This window comes from Erinaceus europaeus, chromosome 9, assembly GCF_950295315.1.
Source record: "Erinaceus europaeus chromosome 9, mEriEur2.1, whole genome shotgun sequence".
In the NCBI taxonomy this organism is placed as follows: Eukaryota; Metazoa; Chordata; class Mammalia; order Eulipotyphla; family Erinaceidae; genus Erinaceus; species Erinaceus europaeus.
This window is the reverse complement of record NC_080170.1, coordinates 28,510,813-28,528,731: the sequence shown is the minus strand read 5'-3', so window position 1 is coordinate 28,528,731 and position 17,919 is coordinate 28,510,813. Positions and strand designations below refer to the sequence as shown.

General features: G+C 38.4%; 1 protein-coding gene across 1 annotated transcript in view; it reads right to left on the bottom strand.

Annotated features, from left to right (window-relative positions):
* The window catches only part of SLC9A9 (solute carrier family 9 member A9), a 706,212-nt gene that overhangs the window by 669,697 nt on the left and 18,596 nt on the right, over positions 1-17,919 (bottom strand). The window contains exon 2 of the mRNA XM_060197560.1: positions 15,858-16,060. Within this exon, the coding sequence (XP_060053543.1) occupies positions 15,858-16,060 (203 nt within the window). The remainder of the gene's footprint in view (positions 1-15,857; positions 16,061-17,919) is intronic.

The following is a 17,919-nucleotide window of genomic DNA, read 5'->3' as shown; positions in this document are numbered from 1 at the left end:
TGAACTAAGTTACAGAGCAACTGAAAGAATAATGTAGAGAAAAATCTAGTAGTCATAAATTATCCTTAAGAAATCATGAGAAAGTATTTATATATGACAAAACTATGCTTACTCTTCAAGTAATTCAAATTGCAGACATCAGAAAGACACTATTGTGAAAGTGTTCAAGCAGGTACCCGCAAGACATGGCACAGAGTTTCCTTCCCTGCATACAGTTTTTCTAAGTGTGCAACGTCTTTACCAGGCCTTAGTTCTGAAGTACATGTGCAGCTTCCCTCATAAGACCTCAGCAGGGAGAGACTGGCCTGGGGAAACTGGATGGAAAAGGACTGAATGAGCAAACACCACAATCACAACAGGCTTGCTTGAGGGGATTAGAAGCTGAGGGGTGCTGAAATCAGCAGAAAGTTGTCAACAGCCGAATTTAAAATTAAAATGATGTGTTTTAAGTGGTATTTTCATCTTTAAATGATGCATTTAAAAACAACACAAAATTTTCTCCACCATGCTCACTTCAGACTTAGTTCCAAAGTGAAAAAGCTCTCAAGATCAGATGTTAAGAAAACAAAGTAGTATTTAAAGCACGTCTAATACGTAACTGAATTTTTGCTTGGTAAGTTCTAAAAAGTAGTCCTCTGAAGTAAGAATGACTAAGCCTTGTTTTTATAGATAAGGGAAACTGAGACTATGTCCAAGGTCTCAGTGGTGGAAGTGGGAGAGAGATGAGATGCCAGTCCATAGATCTAACTGCAAAGACTGCAAAGAACTATCTGTGTCCTCCCCTCACCCCAGATTCAGATGCTGAAGCCCCAACCCCTGTGGTGATGTTATCAGAAGGTAGAAAATTCGAAAGGTGGTTGGGTCAGGAGGATTGAGCCTCCTGAATGAGACTGGTAACTTTATAATAAAAACTTCAAGGAATGGGTCATTCTATTCCATCATGTGATGAAAATTGCCCATCCTATCAATCAGCAAGCCAGCACACACCATACACAAACTCTGTTAGTATTCTGATAGGGTACATAGTCTATATAGTTTTCCAACCTAAGTTTAGGAGTCCAGAATATGTAACCCAGATATGATTTTTTGGCATAAGGATTATTTTAGGTAGATTATTTTGAAAAATAGTAGACACAGAATAAGTCACGAAAACAGACTAGATAATATTCTTTAAGTAAATTTCCATTTGTAAAGATATCTCTCTCTTGGAACCTGAAAGAGAAGGATGACTCTAAATCATAAAAAAAAAGTGTCAGTGGAGAAGATGTGTGTGTGTGTGTGTGTGTGTGTGTGTGTGTGTGTGTGTGTGTGTGTGTAAAATGAACCTTATTTTTATTTACCTATGTTATCAGATCACCTTCTTAAAAGTCGAGTATACACAGCTTTCTTTGATTTGGATGTAGAAGGTGTTTTAAGTCTGAATTCTCATCCATTTTCTTGGGTAACTCATCCTCTAGGATTTTCCCATGAAGATATAAGTATTACATATAGGTAAAATTATGGATTCCTTGGAATATAACTATAATAGACGTCTAAGCTTTTTCCAAAACAGAGAGCCCAAATCTCATCTGCTATATTCTTACCTTCAAGTTCCTGATTATTAAACAATGTGTTTTTGCTTTATATCTTAATGCTTTTCAGCCAGTTGCAGATGCTACCATGTCTCCAACCCAATTTCCCTGGAAGACAACCTCACCAATGTGTCCTGGATCCCCACCTCTCCAGAGCCCTGCTCCACTAGGGAAAGACAGAAACATACTGGAAGTATGGATCAACCTTCCGAATGCCCATGTCCAGTAGAGAAGCAGTTACGGAATCTAGACCTTCGACCTTCTGCACCCCATAATGATCCTTGGTCCATGCTCCCAGAGGGATAAAGAACTGGAAAGCTTCCAATGGAGGAGATGGGATGCAGAATTCTGGTGGTGGGAACTGTGTGGAATTGTAACCTTCTTATCCTATGGTCTTGTTAATCATTATTAAATCAATAAAAAGAAGTACAAATAAATACATATATGTGAATACATATATATGATTCTATCAAGTTGCCTTTTTTTTCCCCTCCAGGGTTTTCGCTGGGGCTTGGTGCCTACACTCTGAATCCACTGAAGGCTATTTTTTCCCTTTTTTGTTGCCTTTGTTGTTTATTGTTGCTGTTGTTATTGTTGTTGTTGCTGTCAGATAGAACAGAGAGAAATCAAAAGAGGAGAAGGCAGAGACAGACAGACAGACACCTGCAGACCTGCTTCACCACGTTTGAAGTGACTCCCCAGGTAGGGAGCCCAGGGCTTGAACAAGGATCCTTATGCAGGTCCTTGTACTTTGTGCCATGTGTGCTTAAACTGTTGCACCACCGCCCAGCACCCTCAAGTTGCCTTTTAACTAAAGAGCCCTAGTTAAGAACTGACATGGATAGCAGGGGAGGATTTTTCTCCTCTTGAGGGTCAGTATGTTATATATAAAGATTGCCCTTCAGGCAGGTGTAGACAGCATAATGGTTATGCAAACAGACTGTCATGCCTGAGGTTTCGAAGTCCCAGGTTCAATCCCCTGCACCACCATAAACCAGAGCTGATCAGTACTCTGGTAAAAATAAAATAAAATAAAATAAAAATAAAATAAATTTTAAAAAGATTCCCTTTCTTTTTCTGTCACTAGATATGCACACATTCAAAGACAGAATGATTTAGTATTTTAGATTTTAGATGTCTCACCACTTTGGCTCACATGGGGGTGATCTGAGGAACCATTCTAACTCCATAGCTTCCCAAGGAATTAGCCAAAATCACTGGTCCTACATTATAGCTTATCCCACTCAAACTTCTTTTTTTTACACATAAAGTGGTACAGGGGGAGAAAAATTTGTCACCCCCAAAATAATCTCTTTGGCAAAAGAGATTCATAGAAGGGACATGAAGGCAGAATGAAGGTTATCTTTGAGATAAGGGTATCCCTTAAAGAAGAGTTAATCAATGGAGAAGGTGGAACTAGGGTCTGTCTGCTTTTGCCCTTTTTGGTTACCTGTATAACCGGCCCTCCCTTTCTTCTTCTCAAAGCCCACTTTATTAGCTAAGGCATTTAAAGAGAATGCCAAGGAGTATGTAGTGAGTTATTCAGAATCTCTATGTTGGATAGTATGCCAGCTCCCCCCTGGCTTCTGCTTAACCATATGCCTATATAAGGATAGATTTAATCCCATTCAAAGCTTTGGTCTATTTACATAAATCACTTTTACATTTACATTTACATAAAGCACTCCAGGGCATTGGTGGTTCAGTGATAGGATTCTTGCCTGCTCTGCCCCCTCCTTGTCACACTCTGATTTTCACCAGTCACTTTTCTCTCCACCCTCTCTATACATAGCCCGGAGAAAACAACATCTCTAGGTCTCTCCCATGTTTACATATTGTTAATTTCCTCACTTCTCTTATCAATGTGCATCATGCTTGTTTATTTGTCCAAACTCTGAAGAACCCAAAGGAAAACAGGATGATTTCTTTTAAACCCAATTGGTATTGATCTCAAGGTAACTTAACTGCTTCTGCTCACTTCATAGGCTACACCTCTGCAAATCCAATATTCAAGAGTCAGAATGAAAGGTAAAAATCACATGAACTTGTTGCACACGATACAATTTGTTGCAGAACTTGGCAAATCAGACACTGTCTACTTAGATTTATATTTAGAAATATCAGAGAACATTGGAGACCCCTAACAGACAAGTTTACAGGGTAACAGGAGACAAGTCAAGTAAATATACAGCTTTCTTCTGGTTCCCACTCCATCTGTACCAACCAATGTGACACCTACATTCAGGTCGCAAAAGCTATTAATGAGAAGCTCCTGAATGCCCTTGAGAAGAACCAGGAAATGCAGTCAGATTGAATCTTATATAATGGCTCACTAGAGACCAGCAATGATAAATGTGCACTCTTGCCACACTTTAGTGTTGAAAAAGGAACAAAGCAAAGGAGAAAAGAATTTAAAGACCCATTTTAAGCTTTATCTATTCAAGCTGAAAGTCAAATGGGAAATCTTTCTATCCCCCTCCTTTCCATTCCTTTTATGTCCTGTGCCCAGAATATTCTTTCGCTCTCTCTCTCTCTTTCTCTCTCTTTTTCTCTCTCTCCAATCCTACCTGATTGCCTGTAACTTAGACTTCTAATAATTTAATATTTAATTTTTTCCATTTTATTCAGTAGGACAGAAAAAAATTGACAGGCTATAGGAAGATAGAGAGGCAGAGAGAAAAACAGACACCTGCAGACCTGCTTCACTGCTTGTGAAGCTTCCCCCTGCAGGTGTGGAGTGGGGGCTAGACCTAGATCCTTGCTTGGGTCCTTGTGCATAGTACTATGTGCACTTAACCAAGTGTGCCACCACCTGGCCCCATAATTTAACCTTTCAGAAATTAAAGTAAAGCAAACAACACTCATAGATCCCAGGTGTCTCAATTAAAGAGGGGATCTATAATAGATATGTGAGTAAAATCTAGTCAGCAACTAAAACATAGCAGTGAGAAGTAGTAAAGTGACAAAAAGGAATGCTAGTTCATGGCAGAATAGGCTCAGCAGGCCCCACTCTGGGAATACAGTGTCACTAAGAACAGACTTAGCCCCCATCCCATCCCTGCCAACTCCTGGAGCCTACAGTATAATAGGAAAAAAAATCCAAATATCATAGATATAATCATTAACTTGTACCAAAGCTAAAATACATGGATAAATAAAAGGTGGAAATTTAGATTTTTCAGACATAAGAAGTCGATACTGAAGCATTGCACAGTGGCCCCAACAAAGCTACCTAGCATTTAAGAAAATGTTTACTTCCAAAGCCCCTACACGTATTGGTGTTGAGACTCAGAATTCAATATTTAGGACTTCAGGAAATAAGAAGAGTATTTAAAGAAATATGTTGATAATCATTGATAATGTAATAAAATTTCAATAAAATACAAGATATAATGTTCTCTAGGTTGAGGTTATGCAAAGAACTTGTTTGTATATTCATTTTTCCTCATCTTTTTAAAAATTCTAGTTTGGTATCTCCTTTATAACATATAGTATACCGGTACAGTAGTGTCTGTATTTCTTTTATAAACAATTGGCATATTTAGGTATACAACACCAGTGTTTTACTGACTTATCAATAGCTAATAAAAAAAAACGTGGCCGCCCCATCACCCAGGGCCCTAGTCAGGTAATCCTGGGGTTCCCACACAGACATGATGGGCTTAGACCTCTAACAAACCCCTGTCTCCATTGTCACTGGTCATCTCCAATAGGAACAACATACTGTTCCCCTATAGGATCCTGCCCTCTATCTGGACCCTTATAGGTTCTTGTGGGCCCCTATAGGATCTTGCCCTCTATCAGCATCAACAGTGATAGGGACAGCCCCTTTCTCTGAAGGGATCTTGAACCAACATACTCTACCACTTGAGGAGGAAAATGGATCCTGAAACTAGTGCAGCCTAGAATGTTCCTAGCCATGACCACAGAATACGAGCTCAGACCTACAGGGATGCAGAATTTACACAGGCTCCTGTGCTAAAAATGGGACCCAGATCAAATTGATGGGGTTTACAGTTAACAATATTTATTTTTCAGGTATTTGATAACTACTGTTTCCCTGATACAACTTTTTAGTCCTATTTCCAACTCTGACACCATCTCCCCCCAGACAGTACCTTTGGTCTACCTACATGTTAACTGTTGTGCTCAGGTAAAAATTAGTAAAGTCGTGATCCCCTTGGAATATACCTAAAAGATACTTCTAGCTTTTTCCAAAATGGAGAGCCCCAAATCTCAAAAATATATTCTTGGATGTGAGGGCAATCTGGCTGCGACATCTGTCATCCCATTCATCACCAGGGTTGATTCAGCTGATCTGGCTGGCTAGGCAGGTGTCCCCTTCTTCCCTCACCACTCCATGTGCGTCCCTCCCAAAGCTGCGCACTGAGGACGGCCTTCCCGGAAAAGAGACGGACCAGTTTTCGGTCAAGGGTATAAGAGTAGCTGCTCTCCCCTGCTAGAACCTCCAAACAAACTCAAAAATATATTCTTGCCTTTAGGTTCCTGATTACTTAACAATTTTTTTTCTGCTTTATATCTTAATGCTTTTTCAGCAACCAAGTTACAGATGCTACCATGACACCAACCTGACTTCCCTGGGCAGAAGACCTCACCAATGTACCCTGGAACCCTGCTTCCCCAGAGTCCTGCACCACTAGGAGAAGAGAGAGAGAGGCTAGGAGTATGGGTTAACCTGTCAATACCCATGTTCAGCAGGGAAGCAATAACAGAAGCCAGACCTGCCATCTTCTGCACCCCATAATGATCCTGGGTCCATGCTCCCAAAGGAACAAAGAATAAGAAAGCTTTCAAGGAAGGGGATAGGATACGGATATCTGGTGGTGGGACTTGTGTGGAATTATACCCCTCTTATTCTATGGTCTTGTCAATATTTCCATTTTATAAAGAAATTTTAAAAAATGGAAGTCAGTGTTTAAAAGTACATAGCAGTTCTCTCTGGAATCTTCTCTCTGGTCTCTTCTCTGTCTGGTCTCTAGTCTCTCTCTCTGTGGGTGTGTCTGTCTGGTGTGTGTGTGTATGTGTGTGTGTGTGTGTGTGTGTTCTCTGTCTGGCCTCTTTCTGTGTCTGGCCTCTGTGTGTGTGAAAAAAAGAAAAAAAAAGTACAGAGAAGCTAGTTTATGCTCAATAATAATAGTTCATATTCACTGATACATATCTGGTATACCAGCCGTTTACATGAATTGTTCATTTATTCTTTAGCTATGACTTTTGAGGCTAATTCTAGCATCATTTCTTGTCACAAAAGTGACAAGAAACCTTTTGGAGCCTGAGGCTCCAAAGTCCCAGGTTCAATTCCCTGTACTACCATAAACCAGAGATAAGCAATGCTCTGGTAAAAAAACAAAAAGCTAAAAAAAAACAAGCAACAACAACAAATGTAAGTTCCTAAAAGGCTGAGCCTCATGTAAAGATCACCCTGAAAATTAAAAGGAGATCTGGAGTTTCAACACGAGTATTCTGACAGAGAATGAAATTCTTAAAATGCAATTTTGCTGCCTTAAACATGCCAGTTTCCACATATGCTGATTTTTTAAAAGAATATTTGATGTTTGGGCCATTTATTTATTTGTTTGTTTATTTACTGCAAAGGTCCCTTAGATGAGATCTTTCATATTTACTACTAAAAATATTTATTAATAAATACAAAAATTGTATCAAATAACAGGGTAAATAAAATCACAAGATTAACCTCTCATGAAATATAATTCACTTTTATCTTGAACTAAAAGTAATAGAGACATGGAGGGAATAGTTCCAAAGCCTCCTGTAATCTACTTTCCCTTCAAACAACTGAAAATCTGTCCTCTGATACTTATGCAGATGACAAGTACTAAGCTCTGTCATGCTAGTTCCTATATGTCCCAGAAAATATGTCCATCTTATATCGTCATTTCAAAGTTTCAAGTACAAGGAAAGTTGATGTTTAGACAGGCTCAACCTTGGGTTTCTACAAATAATCAAGGCCACAAAGGTTCAAAACTACTCCCCTCTTCTTGGTGTGGTTCAAGATCAGCCAATAGTCACAAAGAAAGGATATTGGAAGATGGATAGGTATCTAGTTTCTACCCATATTTTTCTGTAGTATTTCCTAGGATCTGAAGCCAGTATTAACTGTACTTATTTATTTTGTGGTCCAAAGACTTTCTCCGGTCAAGCTGTTCCTGTGCAACCAGAATAATCAAACAAAGGGAAAGAATAGAAAAAGAAATAAATATGTGAGTCAAAAACTAAACTTTAAAGGTTTGGGGGCAGGGTCAGGCAATGATACACCTGGTTAAGTGCACACATTATCATGCACAAGGTCCTGGGTTTGAGCCCCAGCTCCTCCCCTGCAAGGAGATCACTTCACAATAAGGGTGTCTGTCTCTATTCTCCTCCCCCTCAATTTCTCTCTGTCTTATCAAATAAAAATTAAAAAATATATATTTAAAAAGGAAAAAAACTGGCCTCCAGGAGTAGTGGAATGGTGGAGTGGTGGTACAGGCAACGACCCCCAGCAGTAACCCTGGTAACAATTAAAAAGTTAATAATAATAATAATAATAATAAATAGTTAAAAATTGCCCCGGTTAACAGTGCACAAGGACCTGATTTCTAGCCCCTGCTCCCCACCTGCAGGGGGAAGCTTCCCAAGAGGTAAAGCAAGTGCTGAAGGTAAATCTCTTCTCTCTCTCTCCCTCTCTATCCCCAACTCTTCTCAATTTCTCTCTGTCCTAACAAATAACGAAAAGAGGAAAAAACATGGAAAAGAAATGGCTACTGGGAGCAGTATGTTTGTGGTATAGATATCAAGATCCAGTGATAACTCTGGTGGCAATGAAAAAAATTAAAATTACCATTAAGAAAAATCAGACAGGGTAGGGGGAGATAGCATAATGGTTATTCAGAGTCCCTCAGGCCTGAGGCTCCAAAGTCCCAGGTTCAGTGCCTGAACAACCATATACCAGAGCTGAGCACTGCTCTGGTATAAATAAATATAAATAACTAATAATCAAAAGAAAAGTTAAACAAAAATATAAGACACTTTTTTTTTTCTCTTTTAACTAAAGCACTGCTAAAGTCTGGTTTATGGTAATGTATGGGATTAAACCTGAGGCCTCAGAGCCTCAGGTATGAGTCTTTTTGCATAAACATTATGGTATTCCCCCAACCTTAACCCATTTTTAATGCAGTAAATACAAAACTATTTTTTAAAGTCATATGATGAATTGTTGCTATAAAGGCTTCCTTAAAATATTTCTAAAATATACAGCATTATCAACACAACTGATAATTGTTTCAGTGACCTATTTGCAGTCTTGCAATTGTCTTTTTTTATTACTTTGTTATTATATTTATTTTTTTATTTATTGGACAGAGACAGCCAGAAATTGAGAGGAGGGGGGAAGACAGACAGGTAGAGAGACAGAGAGACACCTGCAGCACTGCTTCACCAAAGCTTTCCCCCTGCAGGTGGCAACCGGGCGCTTGAACCCGGGTCCTTGTGCACTGTAATATGTGTGCTCAACCAGGTACACCACCACCTGGCCCCTGCAATTGTCTTTATTGAAACTATTGACAGGACAGATTACTCAGTAGTGTAAGTTATTCCAAAATAACTTCCCTTACCAAATGATGGTGTCACTTGTCACAAAGGAAGTGAAGAGTTGGCAAGATGTTCACTGGACAATTTCCTTTGAATTTTTTACTTTCTGGTCAACTGACATATGAATGAAAGGAAGTATAAATTTAACTATGCTGACAACTTGTTGAAAATTTACTGAATTTGCAGTCCTTTCTCACACAAATGGTCTGCTGATCTTTTCAAGTCACTCAAGTATATAATATGCTAAATCAATTATATATATATATATATATGTTCATGACAAAATAGATCAATTCATTAACTAGTTTCAAAGTAATATATATATTTTTTCCTCTACAACCAGCTCCCTCTTTAACTTCTAACTTCCTCATTCCTACCCCACCACATTTTGTGAGCCACAGGATAACAGTAAGCAGTTCTCTCTTCCCCTTCTTGCCAATTGGTCCATACTCTAGAACTCATTCCTTTCCTGCTTCTCTCTTATCGGTCCCTTGGCTACCCTCCAAGTTTAGGAAGCATCTGCCCCCTTGTTTTTACTCTGTATACTTCATCCTAACTATCTCTGTGTCCTGGTCAGCATTATACTTTCCTACTCACTACAAATAAAGGGGATATTATACAGCCTGACACTAAAGGGTTTTTACAACTGCATGCTTATTTCATATGCCCTATGTTTCATTGGTCTCCTATATTTCTCTTATATTTCAAATTGTAAAGATTTTTCTTTTTTGAAATACTCTATACCTCCCTTTTCTATCTGTATATGGTGATTTTATCTCTGCTTGGAAAGTCTGTGGTACCTCCACATGTTACATTCATCACCACTGAAGAGCCAATCAACTACCCTTATTTAAAATATTTCCTATAACCTCTTATAAGAAGTAATACTGTGTCTTTATGGGTGTCTGTGGTACTTGCAATACTTTGACATCTACTTCTGGTATTTTTATTCATTCATAAGCTATGTTTTCCCTAATTTACTACTAATCTTCTTGAAACTATACTTTTCTTTCTTGGATCTGTTGATCTAAAGCATCCACAAAATCTCTTCCCTTCTCACCCAGATGACCATGCCTCACTATGAACCTCAGTCTACAATCCATCTCAAACTTTCTGAGGTCAATTTTTACTGTCCTTTCAAACCACACACACCTTCCAAAGCCCTTGTTAAGAATCACCTCTACAGGAAGACATCCCAACAAGTTCACATACCTAAGAAATTAATCTGTAATATCTTATAGTCATCACAGTACAACTGATACAAGCTACAACTAAATTATACACAGGCAGTGATTACAGACTAGTTTTATCTCCTCAGTGGGTGTTAAGTACATGAAGAAACCAACTACATATTTCAGTAAACTCTGGTATATATTAAACATTTTTTTTAAATCACCCAGTAGCAGCAACAGTAGCAATGATATCAGAGACATGGCAATAGTGAGGCAGTGATATCAGAAATAGAAGTTATAGTACTAGTGCAGTGAGAAAGGCTTCATGATAGTCAGGCACCTTATGCACATCAGCTTATTTAAACAGTAACACAATGCTACAAAATACATTCCTCCCCCTTTACAAATAAGGAAGTTGAAGTGGGGAGAGGAAGGCTCAATCTGTCTAGAGAAATGATGCTGCTTGTAAATTAGGGTAAAAAGGACTAAGTGAGTGAGAAGGTCCAGGAACTAGCAGAACATAAAACTAAACTGTGTATTTTTTAAAAATATTTATTCCCTTTTGTTGCCCTTGTTGTTTTATTGTAGTTATTATTGTTGTTATTGATGTTATCATTGTTGGATAGGACAGAGAGAAATGGAGGGGGGGGGAAGACAGAGAGGGGAAGAGAAAGACAGACACCTGCAGACCTGCTTCACCGCCTGTGAAGCAATGCCCCTGCAGGTGGGGAGCCGGGAGCTCAAACTGGGATCCTTAAGCCAGTTCTTGCGCTTTGTGCCATGTGCGCTTAACCCGCTGCGCTACCGCCTGACTCCCAACTGTGTATTTTTTAATATATATATATATATATATATATATATATATAATTTTTATTTTTTTATTTTTTGCCTCCAAGGTTATTGCTGGGGCTCGTGCCTGCACCACAAATCCACTGCTCCTGGAGGCTATTTTTCCCTTTTATTGCTCTTGTTGTTTTCTATTGTTGTAGTAGGACTGAGAGAAATGGAGAGAGAGGGGAAGACACAGAGGAGGAGAGAAAGATAGACTCCCGCAGACCTGCTTCACTGCTTGTGAAGCGACCCCCCTGCAGGTGGGGAGTCAGGGGCTCTAACCAGGATCCTTGTGCTGGTCCTTGAGCTTTGCACCATATGAGCTTAATGTGCTGTGCTACTACCTGGTCCCCTAAACTTTGTTTTAATTAAAAGTCTATATTGCTAACAAAGGTTTTCAAAAATAAATTTTTATTTTAGAATAGAAGACTTTCTACTATCCTTGTGGACAGAAGAATCATATGAAAGGGATAATCCTAAACAGCAGCAGCTCTAAAATTTGCTCCTATTTATTTCAGAAATACAGTATTTAATTTTATTTTTGTGTTCTTCAACTTAATTTCCTAAGTCTTATCTAAGTCTTATTTAAGCTAGTGTTAAAGTAAGTTCAAATTTCCTGAGTCCTTAGCGATTGCTAAGAGGAAGTTTATCTAGGAAGTTTGCTAGTGAAAAAGACTCTGTAGGGGTGAGGGGTGCTGCAGAAAGTACTACAAAGCATTCATCTGCAATAAGGAAAAATAGCAGATCAAATGTCTCTCCACCTCCCCGCAAATCTCTAAGAATAAATATATATATATATATATATATATATATATATATATATATATATATATATATTACATATTATATATATTTTACTCTAATGGGGCAAAAGTTAATAAAAACTTTCAAAATATCAAGGAAGTTCTGAATGCTGAGATAAAAAAATCTCAGTCATGTGATTATTGTTAAATACAAATCAAGCTAGACTAAACAGGTTTATAATTTTAAAATAATCTTAAAAAATGAGTCAGGTTTTTTTTTCTTATTCTACCTAAGATGTTCTAACCAAAATAATAGAGTCAAGATATCTTGAGACTGACTATATGCCAGTGTAATTGTAAATACTGAAATACTGAAATGATCAGTGCTGGGAGTGGTCCAGAAAACAGTAGAGAGGAGAGAGAATAGAATCAATGAGGCTGAAGACAGAATTAGCAAGATCAAGGACTGATTAGAGACAACTAAAAAAGAATTAGATATCTCAAAAAGAGATTAAGAGATAATGAAAACAACAACAGAGACCTAAGGGATGACTGCAAAAGAAATAATATACTCATTATTGGCTTACCAGAGGAAGTAACAGATGGAAAGGAATAAAACATTCTTCAGGACATAATAGCTGAGAACTTCTCTAGTCTAGACAACATCAAAGACATAAAGGTCCAAGAAACCCAGAGGGTCCCAAACGAATTAAACCAGAGTTAAAGACACCAAGACACATCATATTTAGAATGGAAAGGAATAAGGATAAAGAAAGGATCCTGAAGGCTGCAAGAGAAAAATAAAGAGTCACCTACAGAGAAAAACCCATAAGATTAGCTGCAGACTTCTCCACACAAACACTACAGGCCAGAAGAGAATGGCAAGATATCTATCGAGTGCTCAATGAGAAAGGCTTTCAACCAAGACTACTATATCCAGCTAGACTGTCATTCAGACTAGATGAAGGTATAAAAATCTTCTCAGACAAGCAACAGTTGGAAGAATCAACTATCACCAAGCCTGCCCTGAAAGAAGTTCTGAAAGGTCTCCTATAAACAGTCAGACTACCATAAATATGCCATCTATCAGAACACTCTAAAAATCTACAATAATGGCATTAAAATATCTTCAATCTTTGATATCAATAAATGTCAGTGACCTGAATTCACCTATTAAAAGGCACAGAGTAGGAAGATAGATCAGAAAACACAAACCACCAATATGCTGTCTACAGGAAACCCACCTAACTCAACAAGACAAACACAGACTCAAAGTGAAAAGATATAAAACTATCATACAGGCCAATGGCCCACAAAAAGGGAAGGAACAGCTATTCTCATATCTGACATGAGAGACTTTAAAATAAAATTTTAAAAGATAGGGATGGACACTATTCAATGCTCAATCAGTCAATCAAAACAACTTAACAATTATTAACATCTATGTACTCAATGAGAAGCCATCTAATACATCAAACATCTACTGAAAGAGCTATAGCAGCAACACAGTCATAGTAGGGGACTTCAACACCCCACTCTCTCAACTTGACAGATCCAGGCAGAAAATCAATAAATACATGAGGGAGTTAAATGAGGAGATAGATAAACTAAAACTATTGGACATTTTCAGGGTCATTTACCCCAAGAAACTGGAATACACATTCTACTCAAGTCCACCTGGGTCATTTTCAAGGACAGACCATATGTTAGGCCACAAAGACAGCATCAGCAAATTCAAGAGCATTGAAATCATCCTAAGCATCTTCTCAGACCACAGTGGAGCTCAGCAATAAGAAAACAAATGACCCCATAGAAAAATGGGGAGAGGATATGAACAGAATATTCAACACAGAAGAGATCCAAAAAGCCAACAAACATATGAAAAAAAGTTCCAGATCATTAATTGTCAGAGAAATGCAAATAAAGACAACAATGAGATACCACTTCACTCCTGTGAGAATGTCATACACCAGAAAAGGTAGCAGCAACAAATGCTGGAGAGGTTGTGGGGTCAAAGGAACCCTCCTGAACTGCTGTTAGGAATGTAAATTGGTCCAACCTCTGTGGAGACAGTCTGCAGAATTCTCAGAAGGATAGAAATGGACCTACCCCATGATTTTACAATTACTCTCCTGGGGATATATCCTAAGGAACCCAACACACCCATCCAAAAAGATCTATGCACACATATGTTTAGCAGGACAATTTGTAATAGCCAAAACCTGAAAGCAACCCAGGTGTCCAACAACAGATGAGTGGCTGAGCAAGTTGTGGTATATATACACAGTGGAATACTACTCAGCTATTAAAAAAATGGTTTTTCACCATCTTCAGCCAATCTTGGATGGACCTTGAAAAATTCATGTTAAGTGAAATAAGTCAAAAAGAGAAGGATGAATATGGGATGATCTCACTCTCAGGCAGAAGTTAAAATACAAGATCAGAAGAGCAAGCACAAGTATAACCTGAACTGAAATTGGTGTATTGCACCAAAGCAAAAGACTCTGGACTGTGTGTGTGTGTGTGTGTGTGTGTGTGTGTGTGTGAATACAGGTCCTTCAGAGGACCTAGTGGGGGTTGTATTGTTATATGGAAAACTGAGAAATGTTATGCATGTACCAACTATTGTATTTACTGTCAAATGTAAAATACTAATTCCCCAATAAAGAAATTAAAAAAAAAGAATTGAAAAAATAAAATAAAATATGAGTGTGAAAAAAATATGAAGAATAGAGTGGGAAGAGGGTTAGTACTAGTTCAAAGAATAAGCTGATAAGGTGGTTAATCTCCTCTTTTTAAAAATATCTTTATTTATTTATTGGATAGACACAGCCAGAAATCGAGGGGGAAAGGAGGAAGGGGGGGGAGAGAGAGAGAGACACCTGCAACACTGCTTCACCACTTGCAAAGTTTTCCCCCTGTGGGTGAGGACTGGAGGCTTCCACCTGGGTCATTGTGCTTGTAGCATATGCTCTCAACCAGGTGTGCCACTACCTGGCCCCTTCTCTCCTCACAGAAGAAAGAACAAGAGTGAAAAAAAAGTTCGCCAATGTGCCTTGGAGCTCCAATTCCCCAGAGCCCTTCCCCTCTAAGGAAAGAGAGAGACAGGCTGTGAGTATGGATCTACCTGTCAACGCCCATGTTCAGCAGGGAAGCAATTACAGAAGCCAGACCTTCAACTTTCTGCATCCCACAATGACCTTGGGTCCATACTCCCAGAGAGTTAAAGAATAGGAAAGCTATCAGGGGAGGGGATGGGATACAGAGTTCTGGTGGTGGGAATTGTGTGTAGTTGTACCCCTCTTATCCTATGGTTTTGTCAATGTTTCCTATTTATAAATAATTTTTTTAAAAAAAAAAGAAATACAAGGGGCTGAACAGTGGCACATCGGGTTGAGGCACATGTTACAATGTGCCAAGGCCTGAGTTCAAGACCCCAGTCCCTACCTCCAAAAGGAAAATTTCATGAATGATAAAGCAGTGCTGCAGGTTTCTCCAGGTCCTCTTGGTTTCTCTCTATCTCTATTCAATAAATAAATATAAATAAGTAAAATTCAAAAAAGGGGAAATATATATATATGCATGAGTATATAATAAGAATATAATTAACAGACCAGGAGATGGCACCGTGGATAAATTATTTAACTGTCAAACATGAGGTCCTGAGTTTGATCTACAGCATTTCATGTGCCAGAGTGATGCTCTGATCCTCTCTCCTCCCCTCTCTCTCTCTTTCTTCTTCATAAATAAATAAATACCCCTATAAAAATAATAAAATTATAATGCAAAATGTTAATCTCCTAGTCAATTAAATCACCCTCAACAGAATAATTTAAAATGAACATGTTTATGTGTGTGAACGCACAGTGACTCATATATGATGCAATTATTTAAACTGGAAAACAAAGTTTATGACCAGATAGGTTTCTTACTTTTTCAAGTATAGCACTGCCTTGGTGAGGACTGATGTTGTGCTGGCTTATTTCTCTCTTGTACTTATATTCATAAACTTGGTCAGTGATATTAATCAGTAGAGTTGATGGACTGAAGTTCAGTTTTCCACAATCATAGACAGTTCCACTTTCAATGTCAGCTGGTGCTGTGGCGTATCGTATGATCAATCCCATTATGAGGCCTAAAATAAAGAATAAATTATTACACTAGAAAAAGGAAATCTACAATATTCACTACTGGATACTACTAAATATAAGGTTTGGAAATTGTAGAAATTCATGAGAAAGAATTGAGTCATTGTTTAGAAACTGCCTCCTCTTTTATCATTCAAATTAAACAGATTATACTGCTTGAATATCCATAGTACCTTCCTCATTTTTCTCTTTCTAATAGACCCACAAATTTTGGAGAGAACTACTTACATCTTGTGCTCATACAAATACTTCAGGAAAACCTTGTCCCTGAGATAGATAGATAGATAGATGATAGATAGATAGATAGATAGATAGATAGATAGATAGATAGATAGACAGATAGACAGACAGACAGACAAACATGAATAATGTATCCATACAGAAAATGAAATTCCTCCGGACGATGTTTTTGGTACACCTATCAGCACGTATCTAAGCCAGTCCTTGTAGAACAAAAAGTTTAAGTGGAGAGATACTCTTTTCCTTTCTCTAGTACATGACCAAATCAATTTCTCTACTTTTTTGCTAGTATGTGACCTTGAGAGATTTCAGTCCAAGAATGAAGCCAAAATACTGAGAATATAAAATCAATATTACAAATAAAACCTAGATCCTGTATAAGACCAATGAGCCACTGGATCAATCTATTCTGAAGGTACTTGATCAAGATATCTTGACATTATCTTATCTTTTCTATTTTGAATCAAGTTTCTGCTCACCTATAGCATAAAGTATTATAAGTATAAAATATTCCTTTTAGTAAAGAGATGGACCCAAGTAATGATCATAGATTTTATCATTTACAACCTCTGTTAGACTTTACTGATTATATAACTACGGGATCTCTTAATGTGATATATTCATTAACAAACAGTAAAGAAACTTCAGAGGTGTAAGCATTCCTCTATTTAAACTAAGAACTAGAACTGGGGAGATAGCTCAGCATTAGAGTTACAGGACTTGTATAGGGGAGATGTAGGTTCACTCATTGGTACCACTATATGCCAGAACTAAATGGTATTATGATTTTTCTCTCTCATTAAAAATATAAAGCAGGGAAAACGCTAAGCAGAACTTGGACTAAGAGTTGATGTATTGCATCAAAGTAAAAGACTCGGGTGGGGGCAGAGTTCAGGTCCTGGAACATGATGGCATAAGAGTTTCTAGTGGGGGTTGAATTGTTATATGGAAAACTGGAAAATGTTACACATGTACAACTACTGGAAAAATAGATATATGAAGCAAATAAATATATCTTTAACATAAGCACTATTGTATGTATTTTAGGGGGGAAATACCCAGTTTAGCCTCTAAAACATCAACTATTGAAGGACGAAGTGGTGGCATACCTACTAAAGCACCTGGAGAGTAGCAGCAGCTCTCCTCTCCTCTCTCTGGTCAACTAGGAATATCAAAAAAGATTACCTGAGACTGCAACAAGACAAGAACAGGACTACTTTAGGAACCTACAGAGTCACCGGTGAGTGCAAAACACGCGTGGTTTGTGGACAGAGAGGAGGGATCCTAAGGAGAGATTCCTGGGGCTAAAGCCAGTATCTATCTACTCTTGAGCAACGGGTGACAGTCTAACAGTTTGCCAGTTGAGGTGCCACCTCCAGTCTGTTTAGGGGCCCCCTAAAGCTCACCAAATGCAACTGTGAGTCTCCACTGCAACTGCCCCCTCTGAGGCTGGGAGGCTGGAGCAGCAGCGGGGAGGTCCTGTGCTGACATGGGGGGTGGGGGTGGGGTAAAGAGCTGACCGGGGACCTCAGAGAAGATCTACACTCCAGTGGACTAGAGGTGGGGCTGTAAAATAGGAGCCTTTCCACATTGTTCTCTTCATAAA